This window comes from Apus apus, chromosome 8, assembly GCF_020740795.1.
Source record: "Apus apus isolate bApuApu2 chromosome 8, bApuApu2.pri.cur, whole genome shotgun sequence".
NCBI lineage: Eukaryota > Metazoa > Chordata > Aves > Apodiformes > Apodidae > Apus > Apus apus.
This window is the reverse complement of record NC_067289.1, coordinates 3,452,530-3,474,851: the sequence shown is the minus strand read 5'-3', so window position 1 is coordinate 3,474,851 and position 22,322 is coordinate 3,452,530. Positions and strand designations below refer to the sequence as shown.

General features: G+C 48.4%; 1 protein-coding gene across 3 annotated transcripts in view; it reads right to left on the bottom strand.

Moving 5' to 3' along the window:
• HDLBP (high density lipoprotein binding protein) overlaps positions 1-22,318 on the bottom strand; it is a 39,140-nt gene extending 16,822 nt beyond the window's left edge. The window contains exons 1-5 of one of the 3 annotated variants that reach the window (XM_051627004.1): positions 22,153-22,318; positions 3,302-3,369; positions 2,668-2,780; positions 1,586-1,740; positions 854-1,069 (exon numbers count right to left, since the gene is read on the bottom strand). In XM_051627004.1, coding sequence (XP_051482964.1) covers positions 854-1,069; positions 1,586-1,740; positions 2,668-2,743 — 447 coding nt within the window. In that variant the 5' untranslated portion in view covers positions 2,744-2,780; positions 3,302-3,369; positions 22,153-22,318. Of the gene's footprint in view, positions 1-853; positions 1,070-1,585; positions 1,741-2,667; positions 2,781-3,301; positions 3,370-6,293; positions 6,315-7,586; positions 7,692-22,152 lie in introns of those variants that run through there. The other 2 variants (XM_051627005.1, XM_051627007.1) reach the window with 2 other exon arrangements.
• Between the last annotated feature and the right edge of the window lie 4 nt (positions 22,319-22,322).

Genomic DNA, 22,322 nt, shown 5'->3' with positions numbered 1-22,322 from the left:
GTCTTCAACTCTGTGTCCCTGCACTGAAGCCAGCCAAGCCTGGGCAAAGTTGGAAACAGAGACACACCTTTCAGACCTGGGGCCAAGGCAGTAGGAGGTCTATTTGAGGACAGTGGGTCATGGATCTATGGCAGTAAGACCTGAACTATTTTTTCAGATGCAGATTATGTACATTTTGTCCCTCTCTCTTCCTTCTGGCAGGGTATGACACACGGGCTGAACAGCACTAAGCAGACTCGGTATTAACTATTGCATTAACTACCTTTGACATTACACTATGAGACCTGGCTGTGATACATCCTCACAACCACCACCATTTTGATTATAAACTTAAAAATCTGAAGGTAAAAAATCCAAACCTAGAGGACTGAAAGGAGAAGCAACTGAATGGGTTTCTTACCAGTGTGGCTTGAATTACACAATCCAGAACCCTCACCTGCAGCTTTCAACTTTTGGCGGGACTTCCCCTTCTCTACTTTTCTTTTTCCCATCCCTCCTCATTCTCCTCTGGAGGACCTCAGAGAAAGCCCAATGCCATTCTCATGCACTACCAGCTTTGTGTGAGGGGCCTGCACCTCAACACAAAGACACTGTTGGCAATTCCAAGTGTTCAGAGATTGCAGACTCCACCCTTCACGCAACACCATGGCCTGTAATTAGTTTTGAACCCTATTTTGAGCCTCATTTCCATTCCAAATTGCCAATTGTGTGCTTTGAAAATATATGGCAAAGCTGAATTAGTCATCTAATAACACCCCTTTGGCTTATAAGCCCACATGCCCAAGGGCTTCAAAGCATTTCCAAGTCTTGAGGAAGAGCAAAGACGAGGTGAGAAACAGTTAGATGCCCTCACCTGAGTCTGCAGCCGAGCAACAATCTCCTTCCGAGCCTTCATGACTGCTTCCAGCTTGCCAGAGACCATGATTGAAAGGCCCTGGTCCTTGGCAAGAGACAGCTCCAGGTGAGCTCCAGTCTTCTGCATGATGTCAAGGCAGATCTTGGCCTGCTCGCCTTCTCCAAATTGATTCATGTCCTTGTATTTCCTCTCCTCCAGTGGCACATGAAACACCTGCTCAGCCACAGGACAGATGAAAGGAGGGCACAGCAAGCAGTCAGTACGCTTTTGATCACCAGTGCCTTCGTCTTGTATTGCCATGCAGGACTTCCCTGGCATACTAAGCTCCTAGGTTTGTTCAATCCATCACCCTTTCTAGTGAAGACACGAGCTACGACCAGGGAAAGTGCAGGAGCAGAGCAGCAGGCCCTCTGTCCCACACGGGGTGTGCTCCTGAAGTAAGTGAACACTTTGATGGATTAGCACTCACTACTTGAAATCTTCAATCCTTCCCTTCAGGCCTGCTCCAGCTATTTGAGGAACAGGGATGCAGAACTTTTTCTGGACAGTCTTCCAACACATCCCTCCCCACCAGAGCAGTTCTAGCTCTCAACCCCAGGGTAAAGTACAGCAAAGCAAAGAGGCTGACAGTCTGACACACTAGGGATTCTGTATTTCAGGGAAAGCTTCACTTCACCTACTTTTTGGAGGGAGGAGAAGGAGAGAGATAACACACCCACTCCCACCAACCTGAGTGATGACAGAAGCCTTTATTGGTCGGATTTTGCACCAGGGCCCAGCAGGTTCCTGGGCAGCTTCCAGACATGGTGCTTTCTCAGGGAGCGGAGGGAAGGCTTCCTTGTAGGTTGGAGGATCATTCTCTTCTTCAGAGTTTAAAGCTGTAACTGGGGTGAAATAAACAGTGCAAATGAGATGCTGTCCCAGCAGAAATGTCCCTATTCATAGGCAGTGCAATTGTATTTAGGCACCACTAACAAGGCAGAGCAAATGACTTGTGCACTACTATTAATCCTATTACAGTTATGCTTGTGGAGCAGCCAAGTCTGGAGCACAACCAACTGCCACACAGCACAGACTGCAGTGGATGCCATGAACAACCAGCCTTGTCTGAGCTGGCACTACAGAGGAAGGAAATGAATGTGTGAGTGAATAGTGGCAGCAAATGGCACATTACTGTCAACTTTGTCAAGAGGGGCTTAATTAGGGAAGAATAGGCTGAGCAGAAAGAAGTGAAAGGCACAGAGCAAGGCTGCTGGTCAGAAGGGGATAAGGCAAGCACACGCTCAGGAGGAAGGAAGAGAGAAGCTCTATAATTAGGGCAAAGTCCAGGGAAAGCCTGCACCTTATGTTTGACTCAGTTGTGCACTCGGCTGTGCCAAGTGGGCCAGCTGGAGGATGGGTGCTGAAAACCATCAGCGAGCCAGCTAACACAGTTAGACTGACTCTCCCCAGCACCTGGCTGAGCAAAGGAAGGAAATGACAGCCCAACACACTGATCCCATGAGGTGCTCTTGTAGCCCAAGGCCTCACTCTTGCATGTGTCCTGTCCCACAGCTGACAGCACTGCTAGCCAGAGCTCTGTGAAGATCTGAGGCCTGCCTCCTCCTGGCCCTGCACTGTGCAGCGTCACTGCTTGTGCTGCTGTTAGTGGAAAGCCAGAGCTTGGCAGGCCACCAATTTAGGAAGGGAGAATGCATTGTCTGCAAACCTGTGGGGAACCAGATGCATGGAGCTTGTGTGACAGCAAGGAACCCTGCCTGTGCAGTCTGTAGGTAGAGGCACATCACAGGAACTCAACTGTGTTTCCTCACCTTTCACCTGCTGCTGAGCCAGGCCGCTGCGGTGTTCAGCGAAGCTCTCCTGGGTCAAAACTGCCACGGAGCTCATTGTCGACTTCCCACCCACACACAATCCGGGTATGCCACTGGGAGAGACAGAGGGAGCAACACTGTTACCAACGACATTCAGGATGCTCCCAAGGTACTCCAGGAAGACACAGTATGTGTTACTGAGCAGCCTCTGCAAAACCATCTACAGTCAGCTACCCAGTTCCCTTGAAGAATCAAGAGAGGAACTCAGGGAGACTATTTCCTCACAACATAGTGGTCACCAAAACTCCTCATTAAGGTGGCAGAGGATGTGCAATCTAAGAAGGGCACCAGAAAGGGGGACACCAGAAGTTGTTGAAGCATACTCTTAATTAATGTATCAATTATTAACAGTGAGCCATTTTGAAATGAGTATTTGAAGGTCTGGATAGTTGGTTCAAGACCACTGTATAACCCTGGTGAGAAAACAAACAGGGCCCAGGATGCTGCCTCTGCCTGAAAAAGACATATTGAGGAGCCCGAACTCCTGCTGACTTAGGGATACACTCAGAATACCACGCTGATAAACAAGCCCAGCAACAGCAAGATCTCTGCCTCTCCCAAAAAAAGAACTTACCAGCTAAATGGTCAGTAGCCAGAGAGTCCGTCCTGTAAGCTGCCCGTTTGTCAGCCTGCCAGCTTTTGCTTTAGAGAAAAAGAAATAATAAAAAAATTATGTCACTGCTCCAAGACAACAGGAAATCATGACACCCCTGTCACTCTAACTTTGAAAAGGGTACCTATTCCCTGTACTGAGTTTCAAACTTACACCCTACCCAAAACGTTCTCCAACTGAGTCACATCTTACCTTACTTTACCTGTCATGGTTTTACTAGAGCTACATGCAACACCACTCTCTACTTAAACCTCACAGCAGAAAGCCTGGAGTAGCTACTCTTCCATCACACCAGCTACAAGAGCAGCCATTCAGTATTAGGCAAAAATACAGTAAATTAATAGCAGATGTGCAAGACAGACACGAAATTTCAGGGTTGCAAGCTAGTCAGAGGAGACTAACAACCTGAAAACCTGCCAACAAGACTGCCATCAGTCAGAAGTTAGGAATGTAGTTTAGTGGAGCTTGGGTGAATCAACACAGACGTCCTCAGAAACTAAGGCAAACACTCAGGGTTATCCACACTTCATTTTTTTATTCTAATAAGATCATGCACCAGGCACTGAACTCTGTCTCCAAGTCCAAGGCTGCAAGTAAGAAGAACAAAACCCACACTGGTTTATAGGCACTATTTTAAACGCATACACGAGATGAAACCAGGAAAAAAAATACACTGTTGGTGGGAACTTCCCATCTCCTGAATCTGGATCTGCAGATTTACTGAAAAAGTGTTTAGGAATCTAAGTAAAAACATAAAGCCAGTACAGTACAGAATCTGTCAGCGACGTACAACAGTTCCCCACACCTGGAGGACCCCCAGCAGTTATGGGTGCACTTGCAGGGCTCACAGTCTCCTAAAATCCAGTGCCTCTGATGGGACAAGAGGCCTCTCTCCTGCACCAACCCTGCAGTGCTGCTCAGGCCTTCTTCTAAACAGAAAACTCAAGACACTTTTCAGTTAATCAACAGCTGCCATTTCTGACCTCCCAGTATTCCAGAAAAGCTCCCAAAACCACAGCATCACTGACTGACGTGGTGTCTTAACATCACACGCTGTGGCACAGTGAGGGAAGGTGGAAGAGGCAGAACGAAAGGAGGGAAAAACAAGGAAACCAGTAAGGCAACTGGGCCACACAGGCCATGACCTGCACCTGTGTGAGGGCCGGTGTGTTTTCCACTATTTCAACATGCCTCTTATCAGGAACAAGGCAACGCCACCTGCACTATCAAAGCAATAGAGCTAACGTTGCAATTAATCCTGTGACAATCTGCCACTACAAGGTGGCAGTCACCAGGACAGCCAGCCAGCTGTGCTGCCTGAAGCACAGCCACTGTGGTGCACAAAGGCTCTGCAAAGTGCTTGCTGGTAAACACGAAAGGGTGGCTAGTAATCTAATCTTGGAGAAATACCCGAGTCCTCCTCCCTGTCCATGGTTACGCCATGGTGCAACTCTCGGTTACAGGTCTGTGGTACACAACTGCATGGCTCAAGCTGCCACAGAACCAAGGAAAACCTGTTAGTGGGATGGCACCTTTCCCAGGCTACTATGGCAAGGTTTACAGGCTCGGCCGTTGGCTCCCCAGCCTGCTGAGCTGCTGCTCAGGGTGTCACTGGTAAGCTGCAACCAGGGACGCAGGCAGGAGTGAGAAGCATCCTAGACATCATGAGCAGCTGCCAAGATCTGGCTAGAGAGCCTTGCTAAGAGCACGGATGTGCTTATAACTTCCATCGCTCAGGAAAGCACCACCTAGCTCATCTTGCATGTGCCCTGCTTCTTAGAGGAGGAGGGTAAAGATGAGAACCCAGTAAATGACACCCAATATAGCACCTGCCTGTGAGCCGTGACCTCAAGGCACAGCTGCTGGTTTCACTGTGTCCACACCAGCTGCAAAGATCTTTCTTGCAGCCTCCATCTCAGAGAAGAGCTAAGCAGTCAAAGAGAAACATAAGGGCAGCATTTATGCACATGAATTTCTGCTTCATCACCCAGACAGAAAGCTAAGAACAAAAGCTGTTCATCTCCAGTAACCCCAAACATCTGGAATACTGTAGGCCTCATGGATTCATCTGCAGCCAAAATCAGAGGTAGCCATCAGAATGGTATTTTAAATGTAACATTAAAACCAGCAGCTCAGGCATTGCATTTAGAGCCTACCTCTCCTTGACTTCCCACTTTAGGTCTTGAAACTAAGGTTACAGCTACGTCATGCTAGCATCTAGCTGACTGGGTCAACAGGTTTTAAACTGCCTAGTTTATGCTCTGTTTTTAGTGCTGGCTTTGTATGCCAAAAACAGTTTCAAAAGTTGAGAGTGCACTTAAAATAAAGAAAATTAAACAACCCCAAAAATAACCTCTAGCAAGGGCCTCAGACCTAACCACATGGGAAACATTTGTATGAAGACATACAAAAGCAAAGTCGTGAGTTACGCTGCCAATACAATCAGCACTTGTGGACAAAGGTCAGTTAAGCATTCTTTAAAATGATATTTAATAAAAGTGTTGGCATTTTGCTAACGAAGGTAATGAAAACCAGTTGCAGGTAGGAACACAGACAGCAACACTGTCCTCTGTCAGATGTTCATGCAGGGCAGGGTGATGTCTTGGCAGGAGAGCGGTCATACATGAAAGTACCTCTTTCTGAAAACCTACTGACTCTGCCAGGCCCTGGCCCCTCGGTTTTGGGGGATCACACAACACTTTGCACTGATTCCTGAAGCAGCACGTCAGAGAGCGCAAGGCAGCCGGTGCCTCAGGCACAGCCAGACTTACACCCGGCCTCTCCCCTCTATTTACTCTTCCACTAACGCCATGCCCTGCCACGTTCCCCACTGCCAGCTCACGTCCTGCCCTTGGACAGATGACCTGGTGCCTGCGAGCCCAAGGAGAACGCGCACCTGTCCTCATCCTGCCGGCCAGCCCCGAGCAGGGCAGGCCCCGGTGCTGCTCCTCACCGGGGCCGGGGAAAAGCTTCCAGGGCTGTACACCGAGAGGGGCCGCTGGCTTCGGGGAGCGCCTCCCGCCTGGGCAGGCTGTGCCGGGCCTGTTTCTCCACCACGTCCCACGGGCAGCGCCCGCCTTCCCCGGGACAGCGGCGCGGGCAGCCCGGCGGGGCCGAGCGGGAGAGGCGCCCCGCCGATCCGGCGGGCCCAGGCCGGGGCAGAGCAGCCGGCGGGCCCGGGCCCGGGCCCAGGCCAGGCCGGACGGCGCCGCCAGCGCCACCTCAGCACTGCCGGCAGCGGGGCGGGGCGGCGGGGCGGGGCGGCGCCCTTAAAGGGCCCGGCCGGGCCCCGCTGTCACCCGCGGCCCCCGCGCGGGACCGAGCGGCCGCGGGGGGCGCGTCCCAACGCACCGGCCGTGCGGGGAAAAGGGCCGGGAGCACGGCGGGGGTGGGCGGGGAAGTGGCAGCCCCAGCTCCGCGCGACCTTCCGGGCTGCAAGGCCGGGGGCGGCCGCGTCGCGGGGGAAAGGTGCTCCAGCAGGGAGCGCGGTGACAGCCCCCGAGCACGGCTTCGCGGTCACCCGCAAGTTACCGGTGGCGGCAGCGAGGCGGGAGCGGGGCTGGGCGGCCACGGCCTACTGCGAGCCTGGCATTGAGCACCTTCCCGATGCCTGCCCGCTCCCGCCGGTGGCCCGGAGAGTAGGACCAAGGCATTGCCCCCTTTAGGCACGACAGGAGGGGAGCCCCGCGGGCCCCGAGCACCGGGGGAAGGCTGCCCGCTGCTGCCCGCTGCCGCCGCTCCGCGGGCTGAGCCAGCGCTAGACGAACGCCTGCCGCCCGCCGCTCTTGGCTCGTAGCAGGCGCAAACTCTGAGGGCCGCCGGGAACCGCGCGGAGCCGCGCCCCGACCCGCACCGCTCTCCCTCCCCTCCCGGCGAGAGGAGCGGTGCCGCGCCCCTAGCCAGGCCGCCCCCTCCTCACCCACCCGCGGGGCCCCGCGTCCTCATCGGCCCGGGCCCGGGCCGGCGCCGCACGCCGGCGCTACCCGACAGCCGGCACAGCCCGGCACCGGCCAAGGCCGCGCCGCCGGATCCCCGCACTCCCGCTGCCCCGAGTACCCCCGGCAGCCCCCGCCGGACTTTGTCCGGCCGGCAGGAAGTTGGCCCGGAGTTTCCCAGCGGCGCCGACACGTCGGTGCCCAGAGGGTAAGAAGCGAAACCGGGTCGGACCAGGCCGGGGCTCCCCTCCCCCTCCTCCCCCAGCCTCCACGTCGGCGCGGCGGCGGAGGGGCCGCCCCCCGTGACTCACTCCGGCCGGTGCCCGCTCGCCCGCCCTGCTGGAGAACCGGAGCGCTCCTGGGAGAGCGGCGCGACGCCCGCCCCAGCGCCTATATAGGCCAGGCCGCTGCCAATCGGCGGCCCACACGTCAGCGGGACATGCCCCTTCCCGGCGGGGCCGGCCCGCCACGCGTGCCCCGCGCCGCCGGGGGCGCCGCGCGGCCTGCCCGCCGCCCCGCAGCAGCCCCGCTCCCTCCGCCCGGCCCGGCCCGGCCCGCGGGGCTCGACACCGGGGAGGAGACCCGCGCTGGATTCCACCCGCCCTGCGCGCCACGCAGGCCGACGCGCCGCCTGCTCCCCGCCCCGGGCCGATCCCCGCCAGAAAGCCCCCCGGGCCGCCTGGCCTTAAACACCGCATCCACGTGCGGAACGTGCCTCCCTCCCGCCTCCCGGCTACTCCGGGGGACGCGAAGGCCAGAGCTGCTGCAGAACCGAGCCCGCACAGCTGGCCCCTCGCAGCACCGGCCCGGACCCCACTGCGGTCCCGCCAGTCACCCCACAGCTGAGAGTTACCGACTTGGTCGGGCGAAGGCTGGTTTCACGCAGGTTTAGCGAGCTGGAGAAGCTCCTGAGGGCGCTAAACAGTCTTAAAACCGCGGCTGGCACCGGAGAGAAGCAAACGCTTGGGGCTTGTGCCCACGAGTGGAGAGGGACAGCGAGGCCCCAGCCCCAGAAGACCAGTTGTTGATCCTCCCTCCTGTGCAGTCTGCGTCAAAGCAGCAGCTACCCGATGCTGAGGTTGCAGACAGGAGAAGGGGCAAGGTAAGAACAAGATTTAAGAAAACCGTAACACACCCCACCCGCCATTAAATAAAGCCCCTCTCCTTCCAGTCTCTCATTTAGAAATGGAGAAGAGTGAAGGAGGGGAGAGAAGACAAGCCAGCAAGCACAAACCCCTCTTTTCCTGCAAAGAGGATGTTTATTACAGTTTGTGCAATATAGATGTTTTTAATTATTAGCCCTGCACCCTCAGGGAACTGAGGAAAATTCAAGTCACATCAGTGTAAAAGATACGTGGAATTTTAACTGATTTTTGCATTAGCTGTGTCTCTGCCCATTTTCCTACACAAGATTAATAGTCATCATTCATAACTTGCACTCAGTGAGTGGTTTTCTCATTCACACCCTGCTCTCTCCCAGACCCTGGCAAACTAAACTCAAGAACCTGGTTTGTAGAGCTCTGACCACACAGATCTGAGGTCTTCAGAATAACTGCTTTTGGTTACATGTAGCCATTTTTAGATATGTTAATTCACTGTATTTATGGAAACATGGATAGTATTTAGCCTTAAGTAAAATTAAGAATACTTATTATTTAACAAGAGTAGGAAATTTCTCCTGTTTTCCTCTCTTAATCCTACATCTGAGAGGACATCATCAAAGCACTTGAACTTTTTGACACAATTTAACACTGTAAATGAAATACACCTGTGGGTGAAATGGGTAAAGTATATTAAAGGGAGGAGGAGAACAATCAAGTTGACACTCTGCCCAGACACAAGGATGATCCATCTCCCCCCCAATCCTGGCCTCTCCTCAAAAAGTCTGTCAGTCCCTGTGAGGATGCAGGGATACTGCTCTGAGCACGGGGCTGCTGCACAGGAAGGCAGCAACCACCGCTGCCACGTCATACGTGCTCCAAGAGCTGGCTCGGGCTCCTCCGACAGAAAACTGGCTGGGCAGTGGGTGCCAGCAGCACCTCCAAGACACAAGAGCAGGCTGGGCCTACCGAGACTGAAGTGGCTCAAGCAAAAGCAGAACTTTGGGGACCTGGGCAAACTGCAGCACCTCCAGACTTTGGACACGTGGAGAAGACTTTTGCTTCCACACAGCAGCTGAGAGTGGGGGGGTTTGTAATTTAGGACTCGGAGCCTAAGCACTCTGTGCCTTGCTGAAGGTGTGTGATGCTTTTCTTATACTTTCACTCCCTGGTGTTTATCTCCCCAGTGCAAAGCAAGCAGCCTCCTCTCAACACTAACTTTGCTGCATCCAATTAACTCTGATATGTGTAAATACTGTGATCCCTGTGCTGGGGAACCAGAAGACAAAGCATCACAACCCCCAACCTAGAGCATCTTACTGAAACATCAACATCCTTCTCCCTCAACTTCACCTCATTATCTGGTTCAGCAGGGGCCCTCTGTGGGGACATGCCACCTTGTGCCTGTGGGACAGCTGTAATACCCCTGTTCTGCTCTGTCTCTATAGCGTTGCTGCAGCCACTAGGGTTGCTCAGACATTATGGATTTCTGGACATTATCACAACTTCCTCTTCTGGACTGTTCAAGAGGGAATCCTTCCTATGTGTTCCTGTAGGTCTTCCTCTATTTGCACCTGCAAGTGGTGGGAGGGAAGCCTGCCAGGCCCAGAAGTTACTGGAAGGCCTAGCACATCCCCTGCATGTCACCTTCAACATTTTCTGCTGAAGGAAACCTGTCACGGGCTGTTCTCCTTAGAGGGACATCTTTCACAGGGAAAGATGGCAGTAGGGGGAGAGCTCACCTTTCCTGTCACATTCAATAAGTACAGAATCATCCTGTACATAGACAAAAACAAACTTTGAGAGTATCAGGAGGCCTATTTCAACCTGCTGCTCCTCCTGACAGCACAACATTGAGCATGCACATCCCACCCTATCACTCTTCTTCACTAAGGCAATGGAGTATGGGGCAGAACGAGGCCTGCAGGGGCTGCTTGGGGCCTGTTCCATCTACTCGCCCACAAGTGCAATCTCACATTAAAAACAAAAAAGCTTGTCATGGAGATTTGTGTAAATTGACTCCTCCAGAAGTCAGGCATAGGAATTTTTGGTAGCTGAGGGGAAAGGAGACAGAAGACCAATCCCTTAACAAACACTAATCTGCCCCTCTCCCCCTAGCATCCCGTATTTTGGCAGCGTTATGACAGACCCTGGTTTTATGACTTGCGAGAACAATTGTAAACAAAGCTCCCAAAGAGAGCATTGATGTGCATGCAACAGGAAGGGTGAAGGCCTCGGCAACAGGTCGTTTCCATAGCTCACCTAACTGGCAGCTTATCACTACTCTGAGGGAGGATGTAGAAATGGGACCAGCAAAAATACCAAGCTCACACAGATAAAACTAACACTGAACAGGTTTAGGGTTTGGGTTTTTGGAACAGGTGTTCACCAGTGTGCAAAGAAAGGTTGAGGAGTTAAGAAGCTTTCCATAATCACACCAGCCCAGGACTCCTGGGGAAGAGAGAGAAGACTTTCAGCTCCTTAAGCCACAGGAACAAAGACCACAAAAAGGTTGGTCTTTCCTGGCACATTCACCCTCAGCTGAGCTAGGATTTTGCAAAGGATTTCTTCTAGCCTGTTCTTATTTTCTGTTGTTATAAGAGATCCTTATTTTTCCTGCCAGAAACTGCAAGCCTTATTTGGAAAGCAACCCAAGTATGCTCCAAAGAGTGTGCTGTGACTTTATTTCCTGTTAAATGTAACTCCAGATTTCCAAAACTGTAAAAAGAAGCACCCTTTTTGTATTCTGGGTGCTTATCCCACACACTGAAGTCAGAAAACACCACAGAAGAACTACCCCTGACGTATCTCTCTCAGCACATCCCTCACCACGAAGAGAAAAGGGGTGGGGAAATACCTTGGATCACACTAAAAAAAGGGGTGGAAGAGGATGGAGGGCACTTTTATGCCACAGAGTACCTGGGTTCTCAGCCAAAGCAAGAAAAATATGCCTCTCAGCTCTAAAGCTATTGCTGTGGCTTGCCCTGTCTTCCAATATGATGTTTTTTATTTCTACAGGAAAACCTCTATTAAATTGAAGTTAAGGGTCAAATTATATCCTTCTGCTAAGAGAATGAAAAAAAGTTTCGTCATGAAAAATGACTGAACGTGAGTGCACGTGGCTTATGCCTCAGTGACTCCTGAGACCAGATTTTCTTTATTTGCCACAAGGAAGGAAACTTCCAGGGATGTGCAAGTCAGGCACCTCTCTTCCCCATTCACACATCAGCACTAGGAAGAAATTATTCTGTATGCTAAATCCTGCCCCTTGGCTGTACTTAATGTGACCCCACCATCTCCAGAGGCCTACTGTAAACACCCAGGTAAAGAACTGCTGGTAGGAAGAGAAAAGTCTGCCTGAGCCTGTACATTAATCTCAACTCCAACCATTTAGTCACACTGTGAAGGGGGGGAGGTGGAGGGAAGATGAGCAGCTGCATGTTTGTCTCACATGGGACCTAGGTGGTATAAATAAGGGGTCCCAGCAGAGTGCAACATCACTTGCCTGGCCTCTCTCCTGATAAACCTACCTTGTTTATCAAGGACAATTGTCTTGCACAAGCAGAGAGCTGACCAGACATCGAAGGAAGGCAACTAATCTCAGCAGGCCTGACAGGCCAAAACTCTTGTTTAAAAGACTCATTTCCTGGGCACCCTGACAATAAAATTATGCAACCATCAGGTAACAAAAAATAAATATGCTGCCCTCCCTAGACTATCACAAGGTGCTCTACAAAAAGGGGCAAACAAACTAGGTAGGAAGAAGAAAAGCAACTTGCTGGTGTGGACAGAGTTCTTTCTAGTGTGCATGAGTAGCTTCAAGCCCTCTGACTACAGAGAGAGGAAAAGCTGCTAGGTAAGGGCAGATATGCCTGTTTTACATGGGGACATTGTGAGAAAACTAGATCTAGAGATTAATGTGGACAAACCAGCCAAGAGACTGCTCTGCTCTTAAGTTTTGCTGCTGATATAGTGAATCAATCAGTGAAATTCTCTTGGTTGCCCTGGCTGTGTGCACACAGTGGACTTGATATACTCTGTAGACTCATTCTTTCTCTTCAGGTTGTTCAGAATGTGATGATCTTTGGATGCCAGGTGGTAGGACAAAACAAATGCCATTTTGGAGATGAGGAAGTCAGCCAATGGACAGTTCAACAAAATAAATCCAAAAGCTAAGCAAAAGGACACCACAGAGGATAGATCAGAGTCTGTCCTTCCACTTAACACTAGGAGAGAAATCTGATTATTTAACACAAACTTGGCCTTCAGGAGAAGTCAGGATCTCAAATCAGCACAACAAAATAGAATCGATAAAATGGGATGAGATGAAAATGTAAGTAATACATTCAGATCAAGAATGACTGAGGTTAATTTCCTACCTGTATTTTGGAGACGGTTAAAGGCAAATTTAGGAATTGAAAAGCTTGTCAAAGTAGAAGCACATTTCAGGTTCTTGGCCTTGGGGAGCCAATAAACACTTTCAAGATAAATACTTATTAAACAAGAGGGACAGAGGGAAACAAAAGATCTTCCTCTGTTGCTCTACAGTTCCACAGTAAAGCAAAACACTTGACTCAAGAATGGGAAAAGAGATTCAGAAAACAAAGATTCTCAATATATTGCCTGGGAAGTGGCAACAGGCACAGAGTAGCAGATGTGAAAGAACTCACAGAAATTCAGAACACGGGACAACAGGCTGGCCGGAGTCTTTGGGGTCTCAAGTCCAGCCTCATGCTTGAAGCAGGGTCAGATGAGCATGTTCAGGGGTTTCTCTGGTCAGGTCTTGAAAACCTTCAAAGCTGCACAAACTTTCTGGGCAACCTATTCCAATACCTGACTATCCTAACAGTGAAAAAACTGTCTTACTTGCAGACAGAACCTTTGATTTCAATTCAGGCTCTTTATGCTGATCTGAACTTGCTTTTTAATTTAAATGACCACCACATGTGTGCTCATCATACACAGCTGCTTTCAGAGTGGTGCTGCAGCAATGTTCTCTGTTGAAACTGCACTGCAGAAGAAAAATCATCCACAAATAAATAATTAGCTGAGAGCTACTTCCCAAACCTTGCTTGGATACTTGCAGTTAAATATCACAGTTACCCAAGAAGTGAGGATTGCAGAGATACTGCAGAACAAAGCACACACTATTACCTCTCTGTCCTTCAATAGGAAACTTTCACTTCACAGTCCTTTCCCTACAGGGTTGGAGGCCTTTTGTTTACCTTTCAGTGCCTCTCATTCCCTCTCCCTTGGCAATTGCAATATAAAATGAACATGTGACCACCAAAAAAAAAATTAAATTATTTCTTAAGAGATGTTGCCAGAAGCTTTCATGCACTATATATCACATAGCTTGGAAAAGCAACAGACTTGCAAGCCCTAAACTCACCCTTTTTCACATTAACTGTCATATATTTAAAAAAAAAAAAAAAAATCAAATCTGACCAGTTCCCTTAGCTTGAACATGTCATCATGCTCCCCAAGACCCTCTTGGTACTCTTAGGCTGATGGTTTTTGCAGGGCACAATTAAAGGACCCGGTTACAGCAGTTAATCAAGATGTTAACAACCATTTCTTTTCACAGATACTCAATCAGGTAAATATATACAGCAAATGGAAAAAAAGTTGCAAACTAACCAAGTGACAGTTTTCACAGAAGCAGGGGGACAATTTGCAGCTTAAGCAGGAAACTGTAAATTGACATTTATTTTTGTCTGGTTTTTTGCTGGTGTTTTGTTTTTAATCTTGATTAGCAACTTTTGATTCTAGGTATTGTACAGAAAAAACTAAGCAAGACTGTTCATGGGTCCTTGAAAGATTTTAAAGATTCCTCAGTTACTAATGTTTATTGGATAACACTTAGGAGACTGCTGGAGCTCCATTCTTATAAACTTTGTGTGCTCTGGTATGTTTTCCTCTGAGTTCCAGTTCCCCAAGTCACACGGCTTCACAAGATCCTCCAACTTTGTAGATTTTAAAAAAAAATTATTTCTATCTTTCTGTTACAATAAGCAGTTTGAAAATATAGCCCCAAAAAGTTAGCATTACTGTGACAAACACAAACCTCAAAAGAATAAAAGAATTAAACTTGCAGGGAGGCTAATGCTTTGTTTGAAGAAGGAAGTAACAATTTCAAATTTAAAAATAATTCTTCATTTTGGCAACAATTCCTCTGCAAAGGCATTAAACTAAAGATCTGATTCCAACTGCTACTTTTAAAAAGCAATGATAGGGCCCTCACTATTTAAGCACAGCCTTCCTTTTGTCCTATTCATAGCACATGCAACAGGGGCTCAACATATCCACAGACAAGCACTAATTCCTAATCTCTACTAGGCCAAGCAAAAGGCTCTTCATGTGTTAGACAGAATTACATCACGGTGATCTAAACTGACAGTGAAAAAACCAGACAGTCTTCGCTTCCAAATCTGCAAGGCCACCCTAAGCCTGCTATGAAAGGAGAGAGAGAGAGCAAGCGAGCGAGCACTCGGGGTAAAACTATTTCCACTAATTGTTACAAATAATATTATTTTACACTTAAAACCTCTTTTCATAACTGAATCATTTCCAGTCCCGCCCTGCTCATCTTGGAGCTGAACTAGAAAGGTACATGTGCCACTTTAGGTACAATTTTTTTGCCTGGATACCTCATGCTGCACAGTCCTCCACCCACACATTGGTATTGTCATGTGGATTAATGGAATAGTGCCCCGAGTGAGATGAGTTTTCAAATAAAATAGAGGGGTTAACATTTCTCAAATTTCCAAGAACTTCTGACCTTCTCTAGGTACTCACTGCTTGCTCTCATTTTTAGCCACAACTCAGCCACAATCAGAGTCATCAACTCAGTATTTTAATTTCATGAAGCTATTTGTAAGAGCAGGTGTAGAAATTTAGTTTCCTCAATGCTATTTAAGCAGCTTTACTTTTAAGCAATGGTCACATATCTACAGTTTGCTATTGTCCAGAGATTCCAAGGGTCCTTGTAAAACCATGGTCCTAAATCCCAGCAGGCCACACCAACTGCTGAACCATTCATTCTGAAAACAAAAGCATATGCAACAACAGGCCAGCCATAACATATTCCCATCCGTACTCCCCCTGTGCCTGCGCTGTGAGTTGTTCTCAGCTCGCCTTTCAAGTGCTCCAACACAGGTTTACATTCAGCTTTATCACTTGAACAGAGATAACAGCAAAGTTGCTTTCTTCTGTGCACTGGAAACTGTCAGGGCCTGGTTTGCAAAAAGCAGAGCCCTGCTGCTCCCCGCTGCCCCTAAGAAGGGCAGGAGAGGTCAGACACCCACACTCTTTCCAGCATCCACTGGAGAGACACAAACACCCCCGCTCCTCACCCAAGGCTGCAGCTGGGGCAAGCAGCAACGAGCCCAGCTCCATTGCTCCTGGCCTCTCATCCCACTAGAGCTTTCCCTGGCTTTGCCTCTATCCCTGCCAGTGGGGGAACCTTCCTTGCACCAACTCTGACCCATAGGCTCTTCCTATCTCAACCTCTGTATCCATCCCATACCCAGTGTCTGTTCCTGCCACACATCCAGGCCTAGGCTTTTTTTTTTTTTGGGTCTCTCATCTTTGGCAAATATCCAGTTTATTTTGTGAAATATCCAGCTTAATTCTCAGTGCCAGAAACACAGGGATAGACAAAACACAGTCCCAGAAACAACAGGAAGAGAACCAGCAAGGGGTATTACTGCAGGTGGTACCACCCAAAGTGAACAGTGCACATCAAGGTGTTCACTGCTCCTCTAAAAAAAAGAAAAAAAAAAAGAAAAAAGCCTTTACTGATTTTTCAGACAACCCACTGCAAAACCTTTGAAATACTTATCAAAACCAGCAGGAGTGGGGAAAAAGGGACAGAGGAGCAAGGCCCACGCTACATGCCAATACTCTAAACCAAGCTTGGCATTTGAATGATGCAAGAACATTATCTCGTTATCTAATTCCCAATGAAAAACGCATCAGAGGTTAGCTTTATGAAAGCTGCCTCATGATATTTACATGTGAGATATGAATAACCGTCCTTTAAAACTAGAGTCTTGATATATACAGGTCAGACAGCACTTCCATGGGCTTTGACAGAGACCCAAACATGCCATTCTCAGCTTAATAACACAGGGAGAAGGCTGGATCCTGACACCTCCAAGCTGAACAGTAACAGTCAAAACACAACAGGGTTCCAAGACGTTCCTCCTTAAAATTCAGTTAGTTGTTGGGATGTAGCTAAAGGTATAGCTACAGCAAAGGAATATCAATATCAGTACTTGCTCCAAGAAATGTTCAGTCACAGATGTTTCTTGTGCAGGTGAAGGGTATGGTGTACTCCTAAGTTACACACCCAGATACCTTTACCAGAAGCACCCTGATTTGTGACATAGGTTTATATACAAATCACTTGTGGAATTCTGTTTTCTGGTTTTGGGCTTTTTGTTTGGTTTGTGTGGTTTTTTTTTTTTTATTTCTTCCATTAACACTAAATCTATCAGTTCCAACCCCAAACTTTTTCCAAATGGTTCTCTCTCATCAGTGAAAAATCCTTACTAAAGACAACAAAAACTTGCTGGAAACTGTAGTGCTGAGCATAAGCAAATCTGGTACTACTTGCATTTTGCATCAACAAGTCAATACAGTTTACTTAACAATTAAATTAAACAGTGGCATTTAAAGGAAGTTGCATGAATGTTGCAGTGCTACTCAATCCTCTCAGAGGCAAAACTTGTCCTGTGAATCATTTCTTGGTGTCTTACAGCAACTGAACCAATCTCTTCCCTTCTTCCACCACTGTTTTTCCACTGAAGTTAAACTCACTATGATTTCCTCTAACTGAGCCTCTTGTGGTCCCTTTTCTCTCCCAGGTTTCTCCTGGGTTTTTTTTTCTGCCCACTACTTTACAAGTGCCTCTTTTATGACCCTAGTTGGACACAGCTCTTTGCTTCAACCCTGCTTCTCACAAGAGTGACATGTTTCTGTCGCTGCCTGAACCCAGCCTGCCCTGCTCCACCAGCCTGCCCCTTCAGCTCCTGGCACTGGGGTCAGAGTTTTTTTTATTAAGTCCAACATTTGCAAAAAAATGCAATTAAAAAGACTTCACTGAGACAAGAGCATTGCTAGGACTGTAAGTGTAATGGCAAGTTTTTATCCTCTCTCTACTACATTTTGCATTATACTACTACATTTTGCTGTATTTAAAGCAGTAAGCAAAAATCTAGCTGGCTTTTTTTCTGTACAACCAGGTACAGAGAGGCACACCCCCTGCCTTCTTTGCTGGAGCTACTTATTCAGCCTCCCCCAAAATACACAGAAAAATCAAAGTTATAGCACACCAAAACGAAACCAAATGTTTTTTGCATCAACTGAAGAAATCAGCACTGTGAGGTATAAATGTATCTAATTTATTTACATGCTAATATATATAATAATTTGCAAAATATTTGTAAATACCTTCAAGGCTTGAAAGATGTACCAAATACAAGATTCAACGAAACTGAACCAGTCATGAGAGACAAGTGATGTCTACCCACAAGTGCAAAGTGTGTATTATATAGTAGCTGCTAGAAAGGATACTAGTATTTCTCTGCGACTGCTGGGGAAAAAGATCAGAGCTTGTGGAGGCAGAAAACCAAAGATTACCTAAATGAAGGAAAAAAGAACCACTTTGGTTTTACCATACATAAATACAAAACAAACAAACAAAAACCCAACTGACAAGAACACTCATCACAGCCTGACTACCTTTCCTTGTTGAAATTAAAACCTTCAACACACAAATCTTGCAACCCAAAGCAAAATATTATAAAGCATTGGATAGAACTTTTCCTCCTTGTTTATTAATACATCTTTTTTCAACTTGACTCCCTCATTCTCTTCCAGTGAAGGTCACACCACAAGAGCTATGGAGCAACAAGAGTTCACAGAAGGAAGACAGGGAGAAAGGTCACTAGAATTATTAAGCATACAGGACTTAGCCATTTAAGATGGTAATGTAAACCACAAGGTTTTAATAGCAGATTTTTAGGACATAAACAGTCTTTATTTTAAAGCTAAAGGACAGCTAAATATAAAGTCACATGCCGAATTCTCTCAGGTATAATTCCACACTCAGGATATGCCTGTAACCCAAAATTATTCTTCTAAAACTAGGAATTTCTAAAATGAAAAGAGCTCTTGAAACAAGCCCTGAAGTCAGGAGGCTAGACTCTTGCCTCAATTACCAGCCTAGCACAAGCACCTGGGGTCCAAGAGACCATCTCCTTGGTCAGCTTGAGCTGCTCTGCAACTGAGCTGCTCTGCAATTCCTCCCCCAGCAAGCCCTCAGCCCAGGACCCTCCTGTCCATTCCAAGTGCAGCCTCATGGCCCACAATAAATACCACAGCCTCCTGTGCACAGACTGTACTGGAAAGGCTTCTAAACCAAAACTCCAGAAAATACAATAAGCAAAACAAAAAACCACCAGCAAGCCATGCTATGCAGTACAACTCAATGCTCTCCTCTTTCAAGGTTAATTAGGAAAGGGCCTAATCTGCAGCTGGGTTTTACTTTCCTATCCCTTCTTTATCTGTTTTCATATTTTAATACAAATAACACCTACTTAATTCTTGCACAGACCCATGTTGCAAAAGTTTTACAGGCTCTGGGTGCTCTGAGACAAGTTAGACCTGTTACATCCTGGGTGAACATGCCTTTCTCAGCCCACTTAAAAAAACCCTGTTGCAACTTCTTCAGCAGTGCATGTCTTTGTCAAGATTGGAACAGCATTTCTGTAGGGTTAATGCTGCAAAGCCTGTCACTGTGCTCCATCCACAGGGGCTAAAAGCCTTTTATCTCTTGTTAGTGTCTTGCCAGGCTCCTGCTAAGGATGAGACCAACTGATCTGTAACTTCTCTCTGCTGGCAAGGAAAGTGCAAAAGCAGTTTCCAGACCCCGGTTTTACTGCTTGCCAGTTTCAAAACAACCATGAGGACACTTGCCAGAGTCTTGCTATTTTGCTTTAATTTTAAAAGCTCTGCACAGCATAGGCCTGAGGATTTCCTTCTGTAGAATTCTTAAATACAAGAAGTTGAACCACTGTCAAGTGGTTCACAATGTTTTCACATAAATCTGATATTCTGCAGAAATTCATGGCTCAAACTGCCAGATACCTTCCCAGTCGTGGTAAATTAACTTTTTCAACCATACACTTGCATTCAGTTTGAACACTCTGGGGTGAACACTCAGAGCCACTGCTGACTACTCTTAGCAATGTGACTGGTAGTGACCTGGGTGAATTACCTGAATTTTCACAGCAGCACAATTTAAGTGCATTTTTACCAGCTTAACATGCTCCTATATGCAAAGGCAAGAGTATATTTTCAGAAAGGAGGTATCAGTTGAAATACTGTAACCAAAAAAACATCTCAATTTTCTTTCAAAATATGTCAACTGCACAGGCTGGCTTGTCTGGGATGGGTCTCCACACTGGTAACAAATGTAATGACCTCTCTTTTAATAGACCATACTGTTTCCACAAGAAGCTTACAGAGAAGTGGAAAAAACACTAGCTAGTTGACCATGAACAACTGCCCTTTATCCCACCAAAAAACAGTTACTATTGTTATCATTACACTAGGCAGCATAATGAGCACCTTATGATCCACTTCCAGGTCAAGAAGAAACCTCTTCCCTTTCCCTCAACCTCTCTGATCATCCCAGTCTATAGAAGTGACCCCAACAAAAAAATGGGGAACACGAGAATCTTTAACACACAAGAAGTAGCATCATTCTTTTTTCACCTCTTCAGGCAGAATTGGGGGAAAGAAGGGAAACACAACAACAAGAAATCAGCTTAACTTGCAACAACAGAGGAGACAGGAGTATGTCACAATTTCAGGAGTGAAATGCCAGAGCAATTTATATAGGACAAACACAGAGCAATCTTAACCACTTCTTAGGACCCTCTTAGAAAACTGTCTTCTGAGGATCATCTAGGCTTACTGTATCTTGCTGCAGCAGCAAAGCTCAGACTGTAACACTGCCTCTTCCACCCTGCATTTTCAGGCCTCCAGATATTGCCACCTTGACACCTAGCAAGAGCATTTCCTGTGCCTGTCATTCTAATCTGTGAAAATCTATACTACCATGGGCTTTTTCAGAAGAAAAAGGTTGAGGTTTTTTGTGGCTTGACTATGTGGGTGGCCCTGCCTACAATTTGGGCCACACTGCACAAAAATCCATGTACAAACAGGAAGACTTTTTTCTAACAGCTTAAATCTGAGCAGGCAAAGGTTAGAGATACAGAACTTTATCAGACACACAGCTACAAATTACATGACTGCTTCCTTTCCTGCCTTGCCTCTGACGTATATTCCTGTACCAGAGGGAGGGATCTCCACCTCTGAAACACCAACTGAAATACCACTTTCCAGTCAAGTTTGGAAGGGGAGGAAAAAAAAAAAGCGATCTTTCTATCCATTAAATAAACTAACTGCAAACAACTGTGCAGCATTTGGATAGCAACAGTAGGAAAAACTGGAGACTAAATCACCAGACAGCAGCTTCACTTGCTTTACCAAACAGACAACATGCAATAAAGCAGTACAGAACATACCAGTGTCCAGAATTGTCTGTAATTACACAAAGAACAGGAAAAGAACTGATGCCTTCAAACTCCTTGGGACAGTGGATGTGTCCCATTTTCACTTCCCAGCCAGAAAGTTGTGAATTTAGATTCAAATGCTAAACTAGAACTGTCGATTCAAGGGCCTTGGCTTATCTCATCAGTTATGAGTGAGTTGCTGTTGCTACTATTCACATTCCCAGCACAACCTGCTCTCTTGAGTCTCCTCTTTCAGTGGAAGGAGCTGCTCTTCTCAGTTGGGAATCCTTCCTACCGTTTGGGGAAGGCCTCCATGGGAAGCACAGCTTATCTTGTGTCAAGCCACTTTAGCTATAGCCAAGCTAGGCCAAGGACCTCCTTGCACTTAACCCTCTTCAGTTCAGCTTGACTGCTGGATCACCCTTCTATTTATTCTATAAATAACCTGCAGTAAATCCACGCTACAGGACTCGAGAGGCTTTGGGTAAAGAGGCAGACTTGCCCCTCGGTCACACAGAGGTGGCTGGCTCCACCTGAACAGCCACAGGTGAGGCAGAAACCCTTCTCCAGAGCAGCCCGCGACCGGACTCTCAGCTTTCAGGCCCACCAGCAGCGCAAGAAGAGCCTCTATTAACTACGCTCAAGCTCCGAAGCAGACCAGGCCTCGAGAGCTGGGCCGGGAGCTGCAACCTAGTCAGGGGGTGGGGAGGAGAAGGGGAGGGCGACCCACATCCGTGCCGTCCTGGCGGGAGGCGTGCGAGCCCTCTTCAGCCCCGGGACCAGCCCCGGCCGCAGCGAGGCTCATGGCTGCTGTTCGCTCCCCGGCTGGCACCGGAGGGTCCCGCTGCCGGAGGGACGGGCGGCGGGGGAGCCAGGGGGGGCAGGAGGACGCGGGGGCTGTGCGGGCGGGCCCCCCGCAGCCAGCCTGGAACGGGGCGGGGGGGGGGGGGGCCCGGCGGCACGTGGCCCAGCCCGCACCAATGGGAAGGGCCGGGACCATAGAGCAGAGCGGGGCTCGCTAGACGTTCCGCCCGCCGGGCCCGTCTCTCTGCTGCCGCCATCTTGTTGGGAGGCGGCGCAAACGCGCCCGCCCGCAGGACCGGGGCTCCGCGCCCTCCTCCTTGCTTACCTGAAGGGCTCCCTCCCGCCCCCCCCTCCCGCGCGGTACCGGGCACCGAGGCCGGCTTTACCTCTAGTAGGCCCACAGCGGAGCCTATGCTGGGTACGAGGCGGAGGGCCCGGCCGCCATCTTGCTAAAGAAGAGGGATGCGCGTGACCCACTAACGTACAGGCGGCCCCGCCCCCGGGAGCCCGGGGCCAGCGGGTTGCTATGGCGACGGAGCCGGCGCATGCGCGCTGG